This window comes from Opisthocomus hoazin, chromosome 26 (assembly GCF_030867145.1).
Source record: "Opisthocomus hoazin isolate bOpiHoa1 chromosome 26, bOpiHoa1.hap1, whole genome shotgun sequence".
Lineage (NCBI taxonomy): Eukaryota > Metazoa > Chordata > Aves > Opisthocomiformes > Opisthocomidae > Opisthocomus > Opisthocomus hoazin.
Window position 1 is genome coordinate 6,290,463 of NC_134439.1, and position 19,991 is coordinate 6,310,453.

The 19,991-nt window shown below is 67.8% G+C and overlaps 2 protein-coding genes across 2 annotated transcripts; both read right to left on the reverse strand.

Moving 5' to 3' along the window:
* Nucleotides 1–1,172: 1,172 nt before the first annotated feature.
* On the reverse strand, nucleotides 1,173–8,387 carry LOC142364299 (kinesin-like protein KIF18B). Its single transcript, XM_075443620.1, is given in 10 exon segments — nucleotides 1,173–1,726; nucleotides 2,455–2,570; nucleotides 2,828–2,933; nucleotides 3,251–3,357; nucleotides 3,467–3,541; nucleotides 4,585–4,695; nucleotides 4,926–5,030; nucleotides 5,474–5,631; nucleotides 6,976–7,363; nucleotides 8,304–8,387. Coding segments are annotated over 9 exon segments (1,401 nt in total). The 5' UTR covers nucleotides 7,277–7,363; nucleotides 8,304–8,387; the 3' UTR covers nucleotides 1,173–1,404.
* Nucleotides 8,388–9,423: 1,036 nt separating this feature from the next.
* Nucleotides 9,424–16,614, reverse strand: LOC142364283 (C1q-related factor-like). Its single transcript, XM_075443590.1, has 2 exons — nucleotides 15,934–16,614; nucleotides 9,424–10,394 (listed from the first exon to the last, which is right to left on the reverse strand). Exons 1-2 carry the CDS (start codon nucleotides 16,498–16,500, stop codon nucleotides 10,215–10,217), a joined length of 747 nt encoding a protein of 248 aa, XP_075299705.1. The 5' UTR covers nucleotides 16,501–16,614; the 3' UTR covers nucleotides 9,424–10,214.
* Between the last annotated feature and the right edge of the window lie 3,377 nt (nucleotides 16,615–19,991).

Sequence of the window (19,991 nt, forward strand, 5' to 3'; positions counted from 1 at the left end):
CCGTGGGTGCATCTGCGGGGACCCGGAGCCACTGGGGGCCATACTGGTGGGACTGGTGGCACTGGGACAGCACTCAGGCCAACCTCTCGCTGCCACATCTCCCTTTCATCCCAGCAGCTCCTTGTCCCCAGGCCGCCCTGTCCCCATGTCCCACCAGCTGTCCGGGGCCGGCGTCCCCAGCGAGGGGCCGGGGCTTTGCACACGGAAACGCCCGGTTTGGGGCACCCACGTCCCCCCTACGCAGTGACCCCCCTGGGACATGCGCCGTGCCACCGCCCGCGGTGACAGGGGACCCCCAGCCCTGCCAGGGTGGGGGGACGGAGCGGGGGTCTGGGGGTCCTCGCCAGCCCCCGTGCCGCGCCCCGGAGATTCATTTTCTCCCCGCTCCTGCGCAGCCGGGATCACAGCGGGGAGAGCTGGCACAGGCAGGGGCTGCGGGGAGGCAGAGCTGGGCTCCCCCCTCCTCCTCCCCAGCCCCCTCCTAATGAGACAAACGAACTGGGAGCCGGCTGGAGGTTTTAATTAGAAGCTTCCAGCCTCTGAGAAGACAAAGGCGAGCTCTGCCGCTGCCAGGCAGGGAAGTAGGGCAGGAGGAGCGGGTGACCCCGGGCCCCCCAGGGACGGCAGCAGGCTCGGAGCCGGGTCCTGTCCCCGCCATCTTGGTCACCCCCAGGGAGCTGGCGCAGGCAGCCAGATGTGCCAGCGCCCAGATGTGCCCTGGGAGGGCAGGGAAGGGGTCGTGGGGGTGCTTTGGCTCTCTGCCTCCGGACTGGGGGGTCGCAGGCAGTGGGGGGGAAGGGACCCGCAGGGGACAAGGGGGGGGCAGGAAGGGGGGAACAGCGCAGAACCCCTGTCCCCATCTCCAAGCAGGGCAGTGGGAGCTGGGGGGGCAGGCACCATCCACCACCCCTCACCTGCAACCTGGGACACCAGGCAAGGGGCCCAGCCCCCCAGGGGCACAGCAGAGGGGGCAGATGGCACCCCCGGGGCCCCGATGCTGACCAGGAGCCGCTGCCCCCCCCCCAGCTCCCTGTGCGAGGGGGAGGCGAGAAGAAGGAGCCACGCGTCGCCCCGCGCCCCTCGGGGTTTGAAACCAACAAGATTTATTAAAAGGCCATGTTAGTTCTTAGCAACACCCAGCTGTTAGCACTCGACACGAGAGAGGGGCTGGGAGGGAACAGCAATAATCCACCTGCTGCAAAAACATGGGGGGGGGGGGGCAAAACTCCAGCAACGGGGGGGCAAAACTCCAGCTCCTCCTGGCCAGGGGAGCCATCAGTGTAAGGGCTTCGCTGGCTGGGGGGTGGGTGCTGGGTGGGCGCTGCCACAGACCCCCAGCTCCTCGGTGGTCTTCGTGCTCCCTTTCCAGGCGAGCGCACCCGAAGGCATCACGTCAGGAGGAACTCATCTCCCTGCGCTGCACCCACGGCCGGGAGCTGTGTCCCATCCCCCCCCAGCTCCTCCTGCGCACACCAAGGCAAAGGAGAGGGGACACGAACCCAAATCCTCACCGTCACAGCCCTGCATCATCTCCGGGGCTGGGGCGGCCTCGCCGACCTCCGCGGCTCCGTTCGGAGATGTGGCTTGCTCCAGGCTTACGCCAGCCTGCTGACGGACCAGGAGCTGCTGTTCCTCAAACTCGGAGACCATGTCAGGAGCGAGGAGGCTGGCATCCTTCAGCACAGCCTGCTGCTTTCGGGCAGCGCTCAGCATGGCAGCCACAAGCCTGAGAGAGAGACCGAGCCAAGAACCAGTCAGCAGGTGAGCTCGAGCCAGCATCACAGCGGCTCAGCACCACCAGCACCACCTCTGAGACCTCCTTGGGCAGGGCAGAGCCCGTTGTCAGAGTTTTCGGAGAAGAGAGGCAAACTTTGAAGCTGTGAGATACCCAAGCCATAAATCTCTGACTGGAGAACCCGAGCTGTGCATTCATCTGTTGGTTAGAAAGGACCACCCAGCACCCACAGACTTTATGCCGGGCTTCAGACACTCATTAGCTCAGCCAGAGGCAGACAGAGATCCAGACACACGTCAAGGCCAGTCGTCCCTCAAGAAATCTTTCTAAAGAGCTTCATTCTGCCAAGGTGCTTGGGGCAGAGACATCAGGAGATGGTGCCACGGGAGCCCTGCCAGGGCAGGTCCTGGGGGAGCCGAGGCAGGAGGAAAGACTTCGCGCAGCTCATTTCAGGACTAACAACACGCACTTAAGGCTCACACGGTTGCTGTGCCTGGAAACCTTCACTGCTGACACTTCCAGGAGAGATTATCCCATGGGATTAGAACCCCAGGAGCCAAATCCCTTATTTTCCAGGGCAGGCAGTCATCTGTGAGCGAAGACCTGGTGTCCATCCAAACCATCCTCGGGACGGCTGTGTGCAGCAGGAGGGTGGACACCCTGTCCTCCACGGGCAAAGAAGAGCAAGTGGCACATGGGGACAGCGCGAGGACACTCACATCTCTGTCTGGCTGCTGGACAAGCCCTGCGGAAGGCCGCTTGGTTTCTTCGGTTCCAGCTGGACATCTCTCTGGAGGGTTGCTGGGGAGCTGCTGGGAGGCATTTCCTCTGGAGCCTGGAGCAATCACCCAAAAGCCCAGGATCAGCCCACATCCGAGCAGAGTTTGGTCCCCAAACTCCCTGCTAGCTGGGAAGTGAAGGGGTTTCTCTAGCAGCCCACAGCCCAGCACGCACTGAGCCAGCACCCCGTGGACCGGCTGAGCTCCTGCCCTCTCCCAGTGTGCCCAGTGTACCCCACGAGGGTATCTGAGCCCCCGCGCAGGCCCCACTCGGCATGCCAAGCCCCCTCCCACTGCCCACCCCTCCTCTCACCTCCTCCTCCAATCCCAGCTCCAGCTGAACAGGACATTCAGCTTCCAGCTCCTGCTCCATCTCCTCATGCAGGGCCAGGAATGTCTTTGGGACAGCTTCCTCACACCTGCAGAAGCCAGAGAAGCCACTGAGCCAGAGAAGATGCTCTGGTGAAGCCATCGCTTTGCGTAAGAAGTTTGGGGATGGCTCAGACAAGATTTGGCCTTTGCAACCCAGCTTCCCCTGGTGCCTGCACACTGTGGTCCATCAGGCTCGGAACTACACCTGCCCACAGTCGCAATGATGATGCACACCAGCAGAGAAGCTCATCTGCTTTCTCACACACCCCTGGGCTCCGAGCAGCACTAAAACCCCGCAAGCTCCTCACTCGGGGGACACCAGGAGCTCACACCAAGCTCCATCCCTCCTCATCACCAGCCTCACCTGTGCAGCCCCACTGGGCTCAAGTTGAGGGGAGGCAGCGGCGCCCGTTTCTGCGCCTTCCGGGCAGCGTCCTCGTAGGCACGGAGCTTCTCCCGCAGATCTGCCACCTGCAAGCAAGGATCATCCGTTGCCCAGGTGGTTTCACAACCCCGAGGAGACCAGGCTACCACGTTCCAAGCTAAAGACAGAGCCCTGCCCTCCCCGCCAGCCTCTCACCTCTGCTTTCAGCTGCTCACAGGTCACGGGGTATTTACTAACGTGGCAGTCGAAGCTGAACACGCTGCTCTTCAGCTGCAGAGACAGGGATGAGGGAGAGGTTAAAGAGGCACTGGGGCAGCACCTACCCCTCTCCCAATGCCGGAGCAGCACAGCTACTCAGGCTCCCCCAGGGAGCCCCAGGCTGGCCACAGTGGACATGATCTGTGCTCAGGGACCCGCTGTCACGGGCCTTTTTGGGCTCTGGGCTGAGGGGCTTTAGCAGACCACCGGGCACGCAGCATCTGCAGCTCCACCAGCTGCTTTCTGCCCTGCATCCTCACCAGACCATGGTTTGCCTGCCGAGAGGCCGAGCCGGCAGCGGGAAGGGCAGATTTCCAGCACAGCTAATGGATTCGCCGCAGGCAGGAATCCAGCACCCACCGACAGGCCCAGCTGGGAAGCCGGCTGGGAAAGCATCCAGACACCTGGACTTCCCCCCTGCACGCAGCAACGGGCAAGGCACCAGGTTCAGACTGAAATTACAGTCGGAGCTCTCCATCTCCCCACGCAGCCGTGACGGCCCTGCTAATTCAGGGAAGGGCCTGGCTGGAATTGAAATCAACTTGCAAGTTTGCGTAGGAGAGCACGGAGAATCCAGGGAACAAGTTCGCAGAGCCCTGGGGGAGCGTAATTCCTGGCTCAGCGTCGAGGGGACACGATGAGCCACCAGCCTGCCCACGGCCCCTGCGGGCAGGCACACGCAGGAGCCGGCGATCATCGTCCCCCTCTGCTCGGGGTCGGGTGCTGGGTACGGCTCCCACACGCTGAGCTGAGAGGAGCCAAAAGCACAAAGCGAAATTTCAGCCCTTGGGACACGTAACACCAGGCTGGGAGGACGGGGCTGTCCGGGAGCCGTGGCCACCAGCACCACCAGTACGTGCTGCCCTGCTGCAGCGCAGGCGAGCGGCCTGCCCGGCCCCGTCCTCCTCTTTTCGCAGCCACGACCGCTCCCATTTTCCCCATGGCACACCAGGAGCAGCGGCAGGAACGCCGCGGTGCTGCTCCTGCCACGGGCTTGCTCCCGAGACCCCTTTTTGGCACAGAGCGCGAGCGAGACCCCAACCACCAGCCCTCACCTGGAAGATGGCGTGCGAGCGGGAGGAGCTGGCGTTGGCAGCGGTGGGAGGCCGCGGCCGGTTTCTGCTGCCGTTGGCCAACGTCTCCAGGAGCTGCTCTGCCGAGGCGGGCTGGGAGAGAGCGGGCAGAGGGCTGGTGTCAGCGCACCCCGTACGCAGGCACCGAGACAGCCCGCCACCGAGGCACCCCGCAGCGCGGGGACGCGTTTGCTGCCATGCAGATGGCCCCCCTGTGTCTTCACACCCCCCGTGTCCCCAGGACACGCGTTCGCCTTCAGAACTGGCGTAGGCGCAGCATCGCCCAGACCTTGGCCCATTTTTATACCCATTTTTACACCCACCTGGTGGAAGGAGAGACCCGGGACCATGACTCCTTTCTCGTGATCCTCCCGGATGGGCAGAGCGCCCTTGGGCTCCAGCAGGTCGTGGATTTGTTCATTGTGCACCTGCGGCAGGGAACTTCACGTAAGGCTGAGGTTTGTTTTCCCAGCAGGGAGAGGAGCTTTGTACCCCAGGGTCACACACAAGCTGGTGTCCCCCCCAGCAGCGCTCCTTGGTGCGCCGAGAGCAGCTGACGGAGCTCAGGACGAAGAGGACAGCTCGGGAGGGCTTTACGAGAAGCCACCGCGCCATGGCTTCTCTAAAGCCCTTTCCGCTGGGAAGCCCTCACTGCTCTGTGGACCACGGCAAGGAAGAGAAAATTCCCCGACACCGGATGGGAGAAACCGGCAGCACCGGTTCACCAAACTGGGTGGGTGAGCCCGCTTCCAGTCAGACTCTGGCTGGGCTGGGGACACCCCGAGTGTGGCATTACAGGGTCCAGACCAACGCCAGCTCCTAGTGACGGTGACCCGGAGGCGGGAGGGGACAGGGCCCGGCCGCAGCATACCTCCTGGTAGGAGACAAGGACCTCGCAGCTCTTCTCCTCCTTTCTGGCCTCGATCTTCTAGTCCCGCTCCACCATGGTGAGGTACGGGATGCCGGGGCTCGTCTCCGAGCCCAGCATGGTGGAGGTTTTTCCTGCTCCTGTCGCGCCATAGGCAAACACTGGGAGGAGAAAGGGTGGGTGGGTGAAATGCTCATTAATTACAGGGAGCAGAGCGATGCCCACTCCTTCCCGGAGAGGAGCGTTCCCCGCAGCAGCTCCTGCGGTGGGGGGCACTTGCAGGCTCCGCGCAGACGAGGCGAAGCTAATTACCTCTGTGCTGGCTGCACTACCCTTTAGCACAATTTTTTTTCCGCGTTTCAACCTCTCTAATTTAGCAGACAGAGACAGAACGAGTCCCCAGACCATCGCCCGCTTGGAGGCCGTGCACGTGTCACCCCTGAACCTTCCCTTTCACAAGCTGTGCTCCCCGGTCTCTCACCAGAGAGTGTTTCTTCCTCCAGACCTTGTCATTCACCTCATTTTCCCCTCCCATCTTTCAACACCCTCTTTGAAGCATCACCACCAGAGCAGGACACGCTCATCTCGAGAGCCTCAGCCCTTCTCCCCATTAGCAGCGCTCGGCGCTTCGCAGCGCTCTCATTTGAGGATCCTGGAGTGATTTTATGCAGATAGAGACACGAGACGTGCCTGCCAGGTGGGCACGGTGACAGAGGCAGCCTTCAGCGCCTCGCAGAGCACGCCGGAGACCCAGCAATAGCATCCTCCGGTCCCAGTGCCCGGCCCGGCGCGGGATTAGACAGGAGAGCAGTCGTCTCCCGCTCTCTGCCTGCCTCGCAGAAGTGATGTGCTCGTTAAGCCGCTCATCTGCTGACAGCCTGCGAACGGCACGAGGGTCTGCGGCGGCGGGCAAGGAGCTTTCAGACCCAGCAAGGAGCTTTCCAAACCCGGCTTTCCAGTGCTGCCAGCCTGGGAGCACGTGCGAGGAGCACGGCAGCCCCCAAAGCACCCCGAGACCCCGCTCCCAAACTCGGCGTCCTCCCAAAGCTCTGCCCATCACGGCGATCCGGGCTGGGAGGGGACGGCAAAACCAAGGTGCTCTTTGCACCACGGATCCACCTGACATCTTCCCACCCTTCCTGCCCCAGCAGGGCGGAGAGCAAGTGATCCTCCTCCCTCAAAATGCCTGGAAAGCGCCTGCCCAGCCTCAGCCTAAGCCCTTCTGTGACTCTAACAGCACTGCATGTTTTGCTGCCCCTCATTTACCTGCTGAGATGAGACAACACTTCCATGTCAGGATCGTCCCTGTCCTGACCACACCTGCAATCACCCCAGCTTGGTGCCACCAACAAGTTTAAGCCTATATGTTTTTCCATTGCTGTTGTGTTCCCCCCCCCTCTCCCCAGCTGCTTGGGGGCTTCTAAACTAAATCCACAGCTCCCCTGAGCCCACCCAACCCGGGAGCGGAGTTCCTGCAAGGATCAAAGGCGTTTGCCGGGTCTCACCGGAGCAGTTGTAGCCATTGAGGACGCTGTGCAGCACCTCGCAGGTGGTGTGCTGGAACACCTCCTCCTGCGTGGCCCCTTCCCCAAACACCCGGTCGAAGACGAACTTCGGGTCCTTGCCCTGCTGCTTGGGCCTGCGGGCGGGCAGCACGCTGCCAGCGGGCTCCTCGGGGTCGAAGATGATGATGTGCTGGTCGATGACGTGCAGGATGGGGTGGGCGGCGCGCTCGCAGGGGGCAGGGGGCCGCACGCAGACCATGACGGCCATGGTGCCCTCCTCAGGCGGGGCGCTCAGTGCCATGGCGACGGGGGGCAGATGCAGCAGGGAAACGATGCTGGCTGAAGGACAACGGCTCTGAGCTCCGAAATCCCACGGGCCTCACACGCTCTGGGAGGGGGGAACGGGTCAGCCGGGGGGGTGGGAGCCTGAGGGTGGGCAAGGCCTCACACCCCCTTCCCTGTCCTAACCCCTGCCAGTACCCCCCCGCCCTATACCCCCTCCCCAGTGACACCCCCTTTAGGCCCCTATAGCTCTCCTGCCCAGCCTTACCCCCCAACTGTTCCCTATAGCCACCCCTCTCCAGCCAACCACCCCCCCCAGCTCCCCTCCAGAGCCCTATCGCGCCCCCCCCCTCCCTCACAGCCACAACCCCCTCAGGCTCCTCCCCCCCCCAGCCATAACCCCCTCAGGTCCCTATAGCCCATGCTCACAGCCAGACTCCCCCCCTGGGGCCCTAGAGCCCCCCTGCCCAGCCATACTCCCCCCTCCAGGCCTCTACAGCCACACCCCCTCAGGACCCTATAGCGGCCCCCCCCAGCCATACTGTCCCGCAGGACCCTACAGCCCCCCCCTCACAGCCATACCTCCCCTCAGGCCCCTATAGCTGCTCCCTCCAGCCACAACCCCCCTTCCAGACCCCCATAGCCCCCCTCCCCAGCCACACACCCCCCTCCAGGTCCCTATAGCCCCCTCCCCAGCCATAACCCCCGCCCCCTCCAGCCCCCCTCACAGCCACAGCCCCCCCAGGTCCCTATAGCCAAACCCCCCCAGCCACACCCCCCCATTCCAGTCCCCTACAGCCCCCCTCCCAAGTCACAACTCCCCCCTCCAGGCTCCTGCTGCCTCCCCAGGCCCCTATAGCCCCCCTCCCCAGCCATAGCCCCCCGTCACAGCCATACCTCCCCTCAGGCCCCCTCCCGCCCCGCGCCGGCACCCTGCCTCCTCCCGACCCCCACCCCTACAGACGCTCCCCCGCCCTGCCGACCCCCGGGCCCCCACCCCGGGACCCCAAGGCCGCCCCCATCGCGCCGGCCCCAGCCGCGCTCACCCGTCGCCTCCGCAGCGCCGGTTTGAAGCGTCCCGCTGGCCACGCCCTCCTCCCTGACTGGCCGCTGGACACGCCCCTCGCTCCCATTGGCTCCCCGCGCCGCGCGCCCCGCCCTCCCGTCGCGGTGCTTCACGGGAGTTGCAGTCCCGCCTCGCCCTGGCAGCCGCCATCTTTGCCCCCCGCCCCCATCCCCATCCCCGCCGGGGGCACCGGGCCGGGGCCGCCCCTGAGGCGGGGCCACCGGCGGCCCCAGCGCTGTGCGGCGGGGAGAGCCCAGCCGAGGGCCGGGGGGGGCTGCGGGTCGCGGGGTCCCCCCCGGTGCCCCCCAGGGAGGTGGCCGCAGCCGCACCGGGCCTGAATGGCGGCCTTGTCCCCCCCGCTGGGAGCCGCCAGCTCCGCCAGCCCGGCCCCGGCGAGCGGTGCCTCGTCCGCGTTAATCAGCGCTGAGAAACGAGCATCCGCGTCCCGAGGGCTCCGGTCTCCCGACCCCGCCGCGGCGTCAGGGGCCCCGGGCACTGCTGTCACCGCGCATTGGGCCTGGCGCGGCCCGCGCCCAGGCAGCCGTGAGGGGTGCGTGTGCCCGAGGGGCCCCGCGTGGGTCACCCCCTTGCAGCGGGGACGCCGAGTCCCTGGGGGTCACCCCCCACCTGGGCGCGGGGGTCGGGGACGTGGTGGTGGTGGCAGCCCCACGGTCCCTGTTGGAGGTGGCAGAGGGGACGCCGGGCCTTGGGGACAGGGGACCCCCCCGGCACCCCGGGCTGGGCCTTGGGGACAGGGGACCCCCCCCTGCACCCCGGGCTGGGCCTTGGGGACAGGGGACCCCCCCCCCCCCCGGCACCCCGGGCTGGGCCTTGGGGACAGGGGACCCTCCCCTGCACCCTGGGCTGGGCCTTGGGGACAGGGGACCCCCCCCCCTCGGCAACCCGGGCTGGGCCTTGGGGACAGGGGACCCCCCCCGGCACCCCGGGCTGGGCCTTGGGGACAGGGGACCCCCCCTGCACCCCGGGCTGGGCCGAGCAGGGGTCAGGGTGTTTGGGGGGGGTGGCAGGAGGACCCTGTCCCCGGCGTGGGGACATCGGCTCTGCCCCCGTGGGGACACAGACAGCAGACAGGCCAGGTCACAGCTCTGCTTTACCGTGGAGGCACCCCGGGACGGGCGGTGAGGTGTCCCCCCCCCCAGCGCAGCCCCCCGGCGCGGGGGCACCCTACAGACATCTGTACATATATACACGGCGGCGGGGACCCCCGGCAGCGCCCCGGGGGTTGGTGGTCTGGAGCCACCTCGGGGGGCTGCGCTGCACCCCTTCTCATGCAGGGCTTGGGGATAGGGACAGGGGACACCCTGGGGTCTCCAGCCAGGGTCACCTGGAGTGTTGTCCCCATCCGTAGGGTGCTGCTGCCCCAGGTTGGCGTTGAAGCCATCCCGACTCTGCAGCTGGGCTACAGGGACACGGCGTGGGGACGTGGTGGCCTGGGGTGGTGGCCATGCCGTGGGGACGTGGTGGGCTGGGGTGGGGAGGTGGCCTGAGATGGGGACGTGGTGGGTTGGGGGACCGGGGTGCAGTGGGGCAGTGCAGCCCCCAGCCTCTGGCCAGCCCCCCGTGCCCTCCAAGCCCCAAATTAGCAGCTGTGGGGTGAGCTGATGGGAAAGGGGGGGTCGGAGCCCCATAGATGGCCCGGAGCACGGTGGGGGGACGCCGTGGGGCTGGGTGGGCACTGGGGGACACCATGGGGGGAACGCCATGGGGCTGGACATTTGCACGGGGGGGACACGCCATGGCGCCGAACGACGGCAGAGGGATGGCGTGGGGCTGGCCGGTCATCGGGGGATGCCGCGGGGAGAGGCCGCGGGGCTGGACGTTTGCGGGGGGACGCCGTGGGGGGCCGTGGGGCGACGCCGTGGGGCCGGGCTCAGTCCGAGTAGATGATGAAGCCGCAGAAGGTGCTGTACTTGTTGTTGTTGCCGCCGTGGGCTTTGCCACCGTCCAGCTTGATGAAGACCTCGTCGCCCGCGTCCAGGTGCAGGATGACGCTGTTGCTGGCGTAGTCGTAGTTCTGGTCGGCGTCCTGAGCGATGGCGCTGGCCCGCACCTGCGCAGGGACACCCGCGTCACCCTCACGGCCCCCGTGCCCGGCCCTCGCACCCGCGGGACGCGCAGGGTCCCAGCTCGCCCGCGGGCAGGGAGATGGCCCGCCGGGGCGGCGGGGGGTGCGGCGGGTCCCCACCCACGGGCGAGCGGGTGGCTGGAGGTGGCTGCGCCCAGCGTCGCCCGGAGACCCGGCAGGCTCAGGCGTGGGACCACGGCTTGGATGTGGGACCACAGCTCTGGGTTCAGATGTGGGACCACAGCTCCGGGTTCAGATGTGGGACCACGGCACGGGCATGGGACCACAGCTCCAGATTCAGATGTGGGACCACAGCTTGGATGTGGGACCACGGCTCCGGGTTTGGATGTGGGACCACGGCCTGGATGTGGGACCACAGCAGGGAAATGGGACCACGGCTCCAGGTTCGGATGTGGGACCACGGCTCAGCCATGGGACCACGCTCTGTGTGTGGATGGGGGACCACCACACGGACATGGGACCGTGGCTTCAGATTCGGATGCGGGACCACAGCTCTGGGTTCAGATGTGGGACCATGGCTCCGGATTTGGATGCAGGACCACGGCTCAGACACGGAACCCCATCTCTGGATTCAGATGCACAATGACAGCTCAGACGTGGGACCCGGACTCCGGGTTTGGATGCAGGACCACAGCTCAGACGTGGGACCATGGCTCCGGATTCAGATGTGGGACCACAGATCTGATATGCGACCCCGATTCCGGGTTCAGACGCAGGAACACAGCTCAGACACGGGGCCCCGGCTCCAGATCCGGACACAGGAGCACGGCTCCGACACAGGACCCTGCCTCCGGGTTTGGATGTGGGACCACAGCTCCTACACGGGACCCCGGCTCCAGATTCCGCTGCGGGACCACACCTCGGACACAGCACCTCAGCTCCCAGTTCGGAGGCAGGACCACGGCTCTGACACGGGACCACGGCTCAGCCCCAGGTCCCCAGCTCCCAGTTCGGATGCAGGACCCCGACTCGGACGCAGGACCCCGACTCCCAGCCCTGAACCAACTTGCTGATCCCGGCGCATTCCCACACATCTTCCCACGAGCGTCCCGGGACCCTCGAGCGTGCAGTGAGGGCTGAGCCGGCTGAGCTCAAACCCCCCCACACCAAGCCTCGCTGCTCGCCCGGATCCCGACCCGCTGCGGGGTGAGATGCTCCCCCGAATAAATATTTCCTCGGTGCCGGAGGGGAAGGCCAGGAGGTGCCGGCAGAGCCGGCGGTGCCGTAACCGCCTGGCAAAGCAGCGCCGTGGCTGGAGCAGAATGATTTGAGTAATCAAATCCGCGCCGGCGCCTGGCGGGGAGATCGCGCGGCGCGGGGTGACAGTGACGAGCCCAAGTGAAAGGCAACAGCGATGCACGGGGAGAAGAGGCTCCTAATTACAGCCGAGGAGAATGGGCTCTTAATTGGCTCGTGCCTGGGGGGGAGGCACCACTGAGCGGCTGCGGGGTCCCAGAGCTGGCGGGGGAAGGAGGGGTGTCCCCATGGAGTCCTGTCCGTTGCCCCCAGGACAGGGGTCCCAGGGGTCCTCTCATCCTCAGAAACGCAGCTGCGTCTCCCCAAGTCCACACGCAGCCTGGGACGGCGTGTTCAGACACTGTTAACTCTGGAACCTACTGATGGCCCAGCAGGCAGTTCCATAGGGCTTGCTCTCACTCACGCAGCCGTATCCCTTGTGCTGTCACCAACGCTGTCACCCTGTTAAAAGTCACCCTGTGGCTACCCTGCCACCACGAGGGTCCCTGGGAGGGGACAGACACGGGGAATCTGTCAGTGACAACACCCCAGTCTCCCGGGGATGCTGCCTGGCCTGGGGTCGTGCCAAGGAAAAGAAGAGGGTGAAGAAGCAGTGGGGACGGACAACCAGGAAAAGCCGTTTGGCGCTGGGCTCTGCCGCCATCATCCCCCCCTGCCGCAGCCAGAGCCGCACAGTTCCATCCGTCTTCCCTCGTTAAGGAGCCGCCTCGTCACCGCGCGCCCGCCAGCCCTTCACGCTAACCAGGGAAGATAAATGGCAGCACCGGGCCGGGCTGAGCTGCTCCCGGCACTGCGGTGGCTGAGGAGGTGGGGGCTGCCACCACGTCCCCCCCCGATGGCCTCACCTCCCTTGTCCCGCTCCGTGCCTCCGTTTCCCGCGCCACGGCCGTGCGCAGGCCGCGGAGGTGGGAGCCGTGGGGGGGCCACGGCAGCACCCGCGGGCTCTGGGCAGACAGGGACCCTTGGGGACCGTCCCCAGGCCCCCACCCATGGGGACCCCCTCGGGGCTGTGTCCCCCCCCAGGCCGTGGCACGGCCGCCCACCCCTTCGGCAGCCGGGACGGTCACCCCTGCCACAGGGACCCCAAAACCTCCCTGTCCGTCCGTCCGTCCAGCATCGCCCCCCAGCCCGCTGCCCCGCTTGCTCGTCTACAGACTAATACAAATAATTAATGCTAATTAACCACCAGCAGCAGCTCCCTCCCACCACCGGGGGTCCCCTGGCTCTCATTACCTCCGGCCCTGACGCAGGGGTGACGGGCTGCGCCCGAAACCGGCAGCGCCCGGAGGAAAGCGGGGGGTCGGAGGGGGCCCCCCAAGTTACGATTCCCTCGGAGGATGCCGAGATCGAGCCTCATCCCCGCGAAAGCCCCGGCCCCCCCAGCCTCGCCGGCTGATTAAACCCCTAATTAACCTCATTTCTCAATTATTTGGGGCATTTTTGGGGTCTCTTTTTCAAACTCTCCCGCCGGAGCCAGCCCGCTGAAGTGCTCCCCCGCCTCCCGAGCCGCTGCTTTATAGATATTGGAGCGGCGATTCCTCGTTAGTAATTAACCACCGGTTAATTAAGCTGCATCGCGCGCCCGACCGAGCGCGGTTCCTCTCAACGAGGGGCTCCGTAGCTTCTGGAAATTCAGCCGGGAGCGCCGGGAGCATCGACCCCCACCGAGCTGGGGGAGTCGGAGCTCGGCGGGGGGCGGTGGGAAGGTTTGAGGGGGGTCCCTGAAAATATTTCAGGAGAGGAAAAAGGGGGTGAGGTGGTTTTTTGGGGATGCTCAGCCCGGGCTTACACGGATGCTGCTTGGGAGAAAGAGCCGGCGGTGCCAAGCGTCACCAGGACCCCCCCAAAATTTGGGGCTGGAGTTGGGGGGGGGGGCAAAAAAAACCCCAATAAAAGAAAATTGAAGCTGTTTGGATGGAGAAAAAATGCTGAGCGGCTCCTGCCCCGGCTCGGGGGTTCTCAGAGCCGAGGGGTGCAGCGCAGGGGCCGTGCTGGGGCTCCCACTTCCCCCCCTCCCCCCCGGCTTTTTTTGGGTGCTGACTCCGTTTTGGGCCAATCCGGCGTCGCATCCTGGGGCAGGAACACAGCGGGGGGGCTTGGTGCTGGGGGAACGGACGGGAAGCGGGAGTGGAGCGGGATGAATCCCGGCGAGGCTGGCGGCGGCGGTGAGACCCCAGGGGATGGAGCTCGGGTGGCATTTCGGGGGTCACGGCCACGTCTTGTGCCTCGAGTGGTGGCCGGGGGGGGGACATGGCGTGGGAAGGAGCAGCGATTCGGGGTCACCCCAAAACTGCGGGGATGGAGAGGCTGCGTCTTGGGAGGATTTGGGGATGGAGGGGGGCGGGGGGGGATGCCGGAGCAGGGTGGGGGGTCGGGGATGGAGCCAGCCTCGGGGTGTCCCCCCCCCGGTGTCCCCACGCAGCCCGGCCGGGGATGGGGACGTCTCTCCTGACACAGCGGCAGCAGAGCCGGCTCCGGGCTGGGGGTGCAGCACCCCAAAAGCAGGGCAGGCGCTGTCCCCCTCCAGGCCACCGCAGACACTGTCCCCTGCGGAGGAGCCCTGTCCCCCCTGGGGACACCCCAAGGCACCCCTGCCCCCCCGGGGACACCGCGGGGACCCCCAAGGCACCCCAGAGGCACGTCTGCGGGGCCAAGGGAAGGACCGAGGGGACCTTGGGGACACATCAGGGCAGCGGGAGCAGCGTGGCGGAGCGTGTCCCCAGCGCTGGGAGAGGGACGGGGCACCCGGGGGAGCGTCTCCAGGGCTGGGAGCAGGACGGGGGGCCCTGGGGGTGCACCCCGGGCCCATCACTGCCGCTGGGAGAAGGATGGGGGGCCCTGGGGACGCGTCTTCAGGGCTGGGAGCAGGACAGGACACCCCAGGGACACATCCGGAGCCCGTCATCGCTACTGGGAGAAGGATGGGACATCCTGGGGTGCATCTCCAGGGCTGGAAGATGGAACATCCCGAGGATGCACCTCTGGAGCCGGGAGCGGGACAGGGTACCCCAGGGGTGCACCCAGAGCCCATCATGTCCCCCCGGGAGATGGGCAGGGCACCCCGGGGGAGCATCTCCGTGGCCGGGAGAAGGATGGAGCATCCCGGGGACGCACTCAGAGCCCATCATCAGCACTGGGAGAGGGATGGAGCACCCTGGGGTGCATCTCCATGGCTGGGAGAAGGATGGAGCACCCCGGGGACGCACCCAGAGCCCATCGTTGCCACCAGGAGAGGGACAGAGCATCCCGAGGGTAGATCCCTGGGGATGGGAGAAGGATGGAGCACCCCAGGGATGCACCCAGAGATCATCGTCACCACCGGGAGGGGGATGGAGCACCTCAGGGTTGCATCCTTCAGGCTGGGAAAAGGACAGGGCACCCCAGGGACGCACCCAGAGCCTGTCAGCACCGGGAGAGGGATGGAGCACCCCGGGGATGCACCCAGAGCTCATCGACAGCACTGGGAGAGGGATGGAGCACCCTGGGGTGCATCTCCATGGCTGGGAGAAGGATGGAGCACCCCAGGGATGCACCCAGAGTCCATCATCGCCACTGGGAGAGGGACAGAGCATCCTGGGGGTACGTCTTTAGGGACAGGAGAAGGATGTGGCACCCTGGGGACGGACCCAGAGCCCATCATCAGCACCGGGAGAAGGATGGAGCACCCCGGGGGTGCAACCCCGGGGCTGGGAGAAGGATGTGGCACCCAAGGGACGCACCCAGAGCCCGTCATCAGCACCGGGAGAGGGATGTGGCACCCCAGGAGTGCATCCCTGGGCTGGGAAAAGGACAGAGCACCCCAGGGACGCACCCAGAGCCTGTCAGCACTGGGAGAGGGATGGAGCACCCTGGGGGAGCATCTCCGTGGCTGGGAGAAGGATGGAGCACCCCAGGGATGCATCCAGAGCTCATCGTCAGCACCGGGAGAGGGATGTGGCACCCCGGGGATGCATCCCTGGGGCTGGGAAAAGGACGGGGCACCCCAGGGAAGCAGTCAGAGCTCTTCATCACCATCCGGAGAGGGATAGAGCACCCCGGGGGTGCAACCCCGGTGCTGGGAGAAGGACGGGGCACCCCAGGGACGCACCCAGAGCCCATCACTGCCACCGGGAGAGGGATGTGGCACCCCGAGGGTTCATCCCCGGGGCCAGAAGCAGGGCAGGGCCCCCCGAGGAAGCACCCAGCGCACTTCCCCGGTGCCCCTGTCCCCGTGGTGGGGCCGGGAGCCGCGACGGCCAGCCCTTACCTGCCCGTTCTTGCAGAGGTCGGCCCACATGCTGGTACCGTCGCCGCCGCGCATGAGGACGTGGTAGGTGAAGAAGTAGGTGCCGGGGATGGCGCAGGTGAACTTGCCGGAGGCGGCGTCGTAGCTGTTGCCCAGGTTGGTGACCACGTCGTCGAACTTGAGGACCTCGTAGCCCTCGTGGGGGTTCTTGAGGCCGGCGTAGAAGGCGACGCGCGGCACCGTGCTGTAGGTAGCCGCGCTCACCGCTCCCGTAGCCCCCGGTCCCGGTAGTCCCGGGGGTCCCGGTCGTCCCGCTTCACCCCGCGCCCCGGCCGGTCCCGGCGGTCCCGGTTCTCCCGGCGGTCCCGGCGGTCCCGGTTTGCCCGGTCGCCCCGGTTTGCCTTGGGGCCCTTGCACCAGGGTGGAGGGCGGCGGGAGGGGGCCGCGCTCGGCGGGAGGCGGCGGGGGGGCAGCGGCGGGGCCGTAGGGCTCGCAGACCACGCGGCAGGTCCCCAGCATCTCGTAGCGGCCGTCGGGCCCGGCGGAGCTCACCAGCACCGGGATCAGCACCACCAGCACCAGCACCATCACCACCCCCGCCGCGGCCGCCAGCAAAGTTTTCCGGCCCGGGCTGAGCCGCCGCCCGGCCGGGGCCCGCTGTGGCCCGGGGGGGGGAATGGTGCCGGCGGGGGGGGCGCACGGTGCCGGCGGGGGGGGGAGCGGGGGGCTCGGGGGTGGCGGCGGCCGCTCCGCTCCGCTGCGCTCCGCTGGCTCCGGTGCGCCCCGCGCCACGCCCCCTCCCGGGCCACGCCCCCTCCCGGGCCACGCCCCCCCGCCGCCGCCCCCGCCCCAGCCGTGACCCGCGGGTTCTGCGTGGGACCACGGTCCCGCCGGCCCCGGCTGCTCCCCGCCCCCCTCCCCGGGCGCTGCTCCCCCCCCGCCCCCCCGGCGTGGAGCGTGTTCCGCCGCGTGGATCCTCCCCGCGTGGCCGCGCCCAGCCACGCCCCCCCACCCCCCACCCCCCCCCCGTCCCCACGGCGCCAGGGACTCCGTCGCCTCCGTGCCCCGGCGCTGGGGACACCCCGGGACCCGCGTCCCCACGGGGCCAAACCCACGGGGAACGGTCCCCGGAGCACCCCCACGGCCACCCCCCCTCCCGCTCCCCCTCCCACGGGGGGTGGCGTCTCGGGGCCCCACGCCTGGGGACAGCCCGGGGGCCACCCGCGTGGCCCAGCACCCACCCGCGTCACCGCCAGCGGCAAAGGTCGCGGGTGACACGCGGGCACCCACGGGTGCCACTGCCGGGCCGCGCGCGGGGCCGTCCGCGTGGGGCTGAGCACCGGTGCGCTCGTGGCACGGGGCCACGCGGCTGCTCCTGCTCTGTCGCCCACCATCAGCCTTGGCGGGGACAGCGGGACGCGATGGCGGGTGACAGCACCGGGGGGGGACGGGCAGCGGGGACCGGGGGGACGCATGGGCCTGGAGAAGCCTTCGGGGCTGCCCCCGCTGCCGCTCGTCACACGGCTTTGGGGGCCCCGGGTGACAACACCGAGGTGGCATCAACCCCGGTGGCACCTCGGGGAGTCCGCGGGGTCATCGTCACCCCCCGCCCCCCAAATAAAACCAACCCCACCCTGGGGTGCAGCCCCTTCCCGCGGAGTGTCCCCAGGCCCAGGGACAGACGCCAGCCCCCCACGCCCAAAGGGGGGGACGGGGGGACACTCGGCAGCCCACCGACCGCCCCCGCGCCCCCCCAGCTCCCGCAGAGGCTTTAATTTAATCAGCGTGCAAAAATCAATTAGCCGGCTTCAAGGAGGCAATTATTCCTGGGGGCTTAACAAGGCTTGGGGGGGCAGATTGTGTTCGGGCGGGGGTACTGCCAGCCCCCTGTCCCCCCCCACGCTGTCACCGCCGTGTCACCAGCTCCTTCCCTGGTTCTTTTCCCCACCGTTGTCGTGTGTGCCCCCCCCAACTCCTCGTTATCTTTCTTTTTTAACGAGTGCCTAAAAATACGCCTCGCCGAGGTCACGGGCTGCGTGCGTCACCCGCCGGCGCGGTGCCGCGGTGGCCCAGGTGGGCAGGGGGCTCTGCGTGGGGACGGGGTGCCCGGGGTGGGGACACGGGGGACGCAGGCAGCCCCGCTCGCATCGGGGCACTCGTCTCACCCGCAGGGTCAGGGGACATCCCTGGTCCCGGTGTCCTCTGTGTCCCCATGGCATGGCCACCACCCTGGGCCACCACGTCCCCAGTCCAGGCCTCCTCACTGGCCATGGGTCACCACGTCCCCACGTCACAGCCACCACCCTGGGCCACCACGTCCCCACCTCAGGCTACCTCCCCACTCCAGCCCACCACGTCCCCACGGCATGGCCACCACCCCAGGCCACCACGTCCCCACGCTGTGTCCCTGTAACCCAGCTGCAGAGCTGGGATGGCTTCAACGCCAACCTGGGGCAGCAGCACCCTACAGATGGGGACAACACTCCAGGTGACCCTGGCTGGAGACCCCAGGGTGTCCCCTGTCCCTGTCCCCAAGCCCTGCATGAGAAGGGATGCAGCGCAGCCCCCCGAGGTGGCTCCAGACACCCAGGGACGGGCAACTGCGTGGCAGCCTCCGAAGGGCCACATTTGGGAGCGCAGGGGTGGGAAAGGGGACCAAGCTGGGAGGTGACGGCAGTGGCAGCGGTGGCAGCAGTGTTGGCAGTGGCTGTGGTGGCTGCTGTGGCTGTGGTGGCAGCTGTGTCAGCAGTGTCAGCAATGGCAGCAGTGTCAGCAGTGGCAGCGGTGGCAGCAGTGTTCGCAGTGGCAGCAGTGGCAGCGGTGGCAGCGGTGGCAGCGGTGGCAGCAGTGTTTGCAGTGTCAGCAGTGGCTGCGGTGGCGGCGGTGGCGGCAGTGGCAGCTGTGTCAGCAGTGTCGGCAATGGCAGCGGTGGCAGCGGTGGCAGCAGTGGCAGCGGTGGCAGCGGTGGCGGCGGTGGCGGTGGCGGCGGTGGCAACGGTGGCAGCAGTGTTTGCAGTGTCAGCAGTGGCTGCGGTGGCGGCGGTGGCGGCGGTGGCAGCTGTGTCAGCAGTGTCGGCAATGGCAGCGGTGGCAGCGGTGGCAGCGGTGGCAGCGGTGGCGGCGGTGGCGGCGGTGGCTGCGGTGTCGGCAGTGGCGGCGGTGGCGGTGGTGGCAGCGGTGGCGGCAGTGGCGGCGGTGGCGGCGGTGGCAGCAGTGTTTGCAGTGTCAGCAGTGGCTGCGGTGGCGGCGGTGGCGGCGGTGGCAGCTGTGTCAGCAGTGTCGGCAATGGCAGCGGTGGCAGCGGTGGCAGCGGTGGCAGCGGTGGCGGCGGTGGCGGCGGTGGCTGCGGTGTCGGCAGTGGCGGCGGTGGCGGTGGTGGCAGCGGTGGCGGCAGTGGCGGCGGTGGCGGCGGTGGCAGCAGTGTTTGCAGTGTCAGCAGTGGCTGCGGTGGCGGCGGTGGCGGCGGTGGCAGCTGTGTCAGCAGTGTTGGCAATGGCAGCGGTGGCAGCGGTGGCAGCGGTGGCAGCGGTGGCGGCGGTGGCGGCGGTGGCGGCGGTGGCGGCGGTGGCGGCGGTGGCAGCGGTGGCAGCTCTGCTCGACGCCAGCCGCCGCCGTCCCCCTGCAGAGGCCGAGCAAACAGCAGCTCCCGCAGGGTCGATGCGCGGCCCAGCCCACGGCTGTTTGCTTTGCCGGCGCGACGCGGGAGGGGGCGGGCGACGCGAGGGGACGGCGGCAGCCGGGGAGGGGGCCCCGATCGCTGCTCCGGGGGCGCGGGTCCGGCTGGGGTGGGGGCTGTGTCCCCCGCCGCTCGCTGGGGAGCTCATTCAGGAGGATCTGGGGAAGGGCGAGGGCGGCGGGTGGGGATGGGGGTGTTCGTGGGGGCCGGCGCTCTGCTGTGCCTCAGTTTCCCCTCCCGACGGTGCAGCGGTGCTGCAGATGCTGCCCGTAGGGCCACACGTCGCCGGGGGTGACACGGACACCGCGCCTGCGTGGCAGCGTGGCACCCACTGCTGTGGGTTCGCTCGGGCGGGCGGCGCTGATGGCTCAGCAGCAATTAGGACTTGGCGCTGGAAATAACG

Bases quoted from the DNA above. Each gene is read 5' to 3' on its own strand.
- LOC142364283 (XM_075443590.1), bottom strand. From the start codon at position 16,500: ATGGTGCTGGTGCTGGTGGTGCTGATCCCGGTGCTGGTGAGCTCCGCC. The intron at 10,395-15,933 runs GTAAGGGCTGGC...GTCCCTGCGCAG, and splicing joins ACCTCTGCAAGAACGGGCAG to GTGCGGGCCAGCGCCATCGC.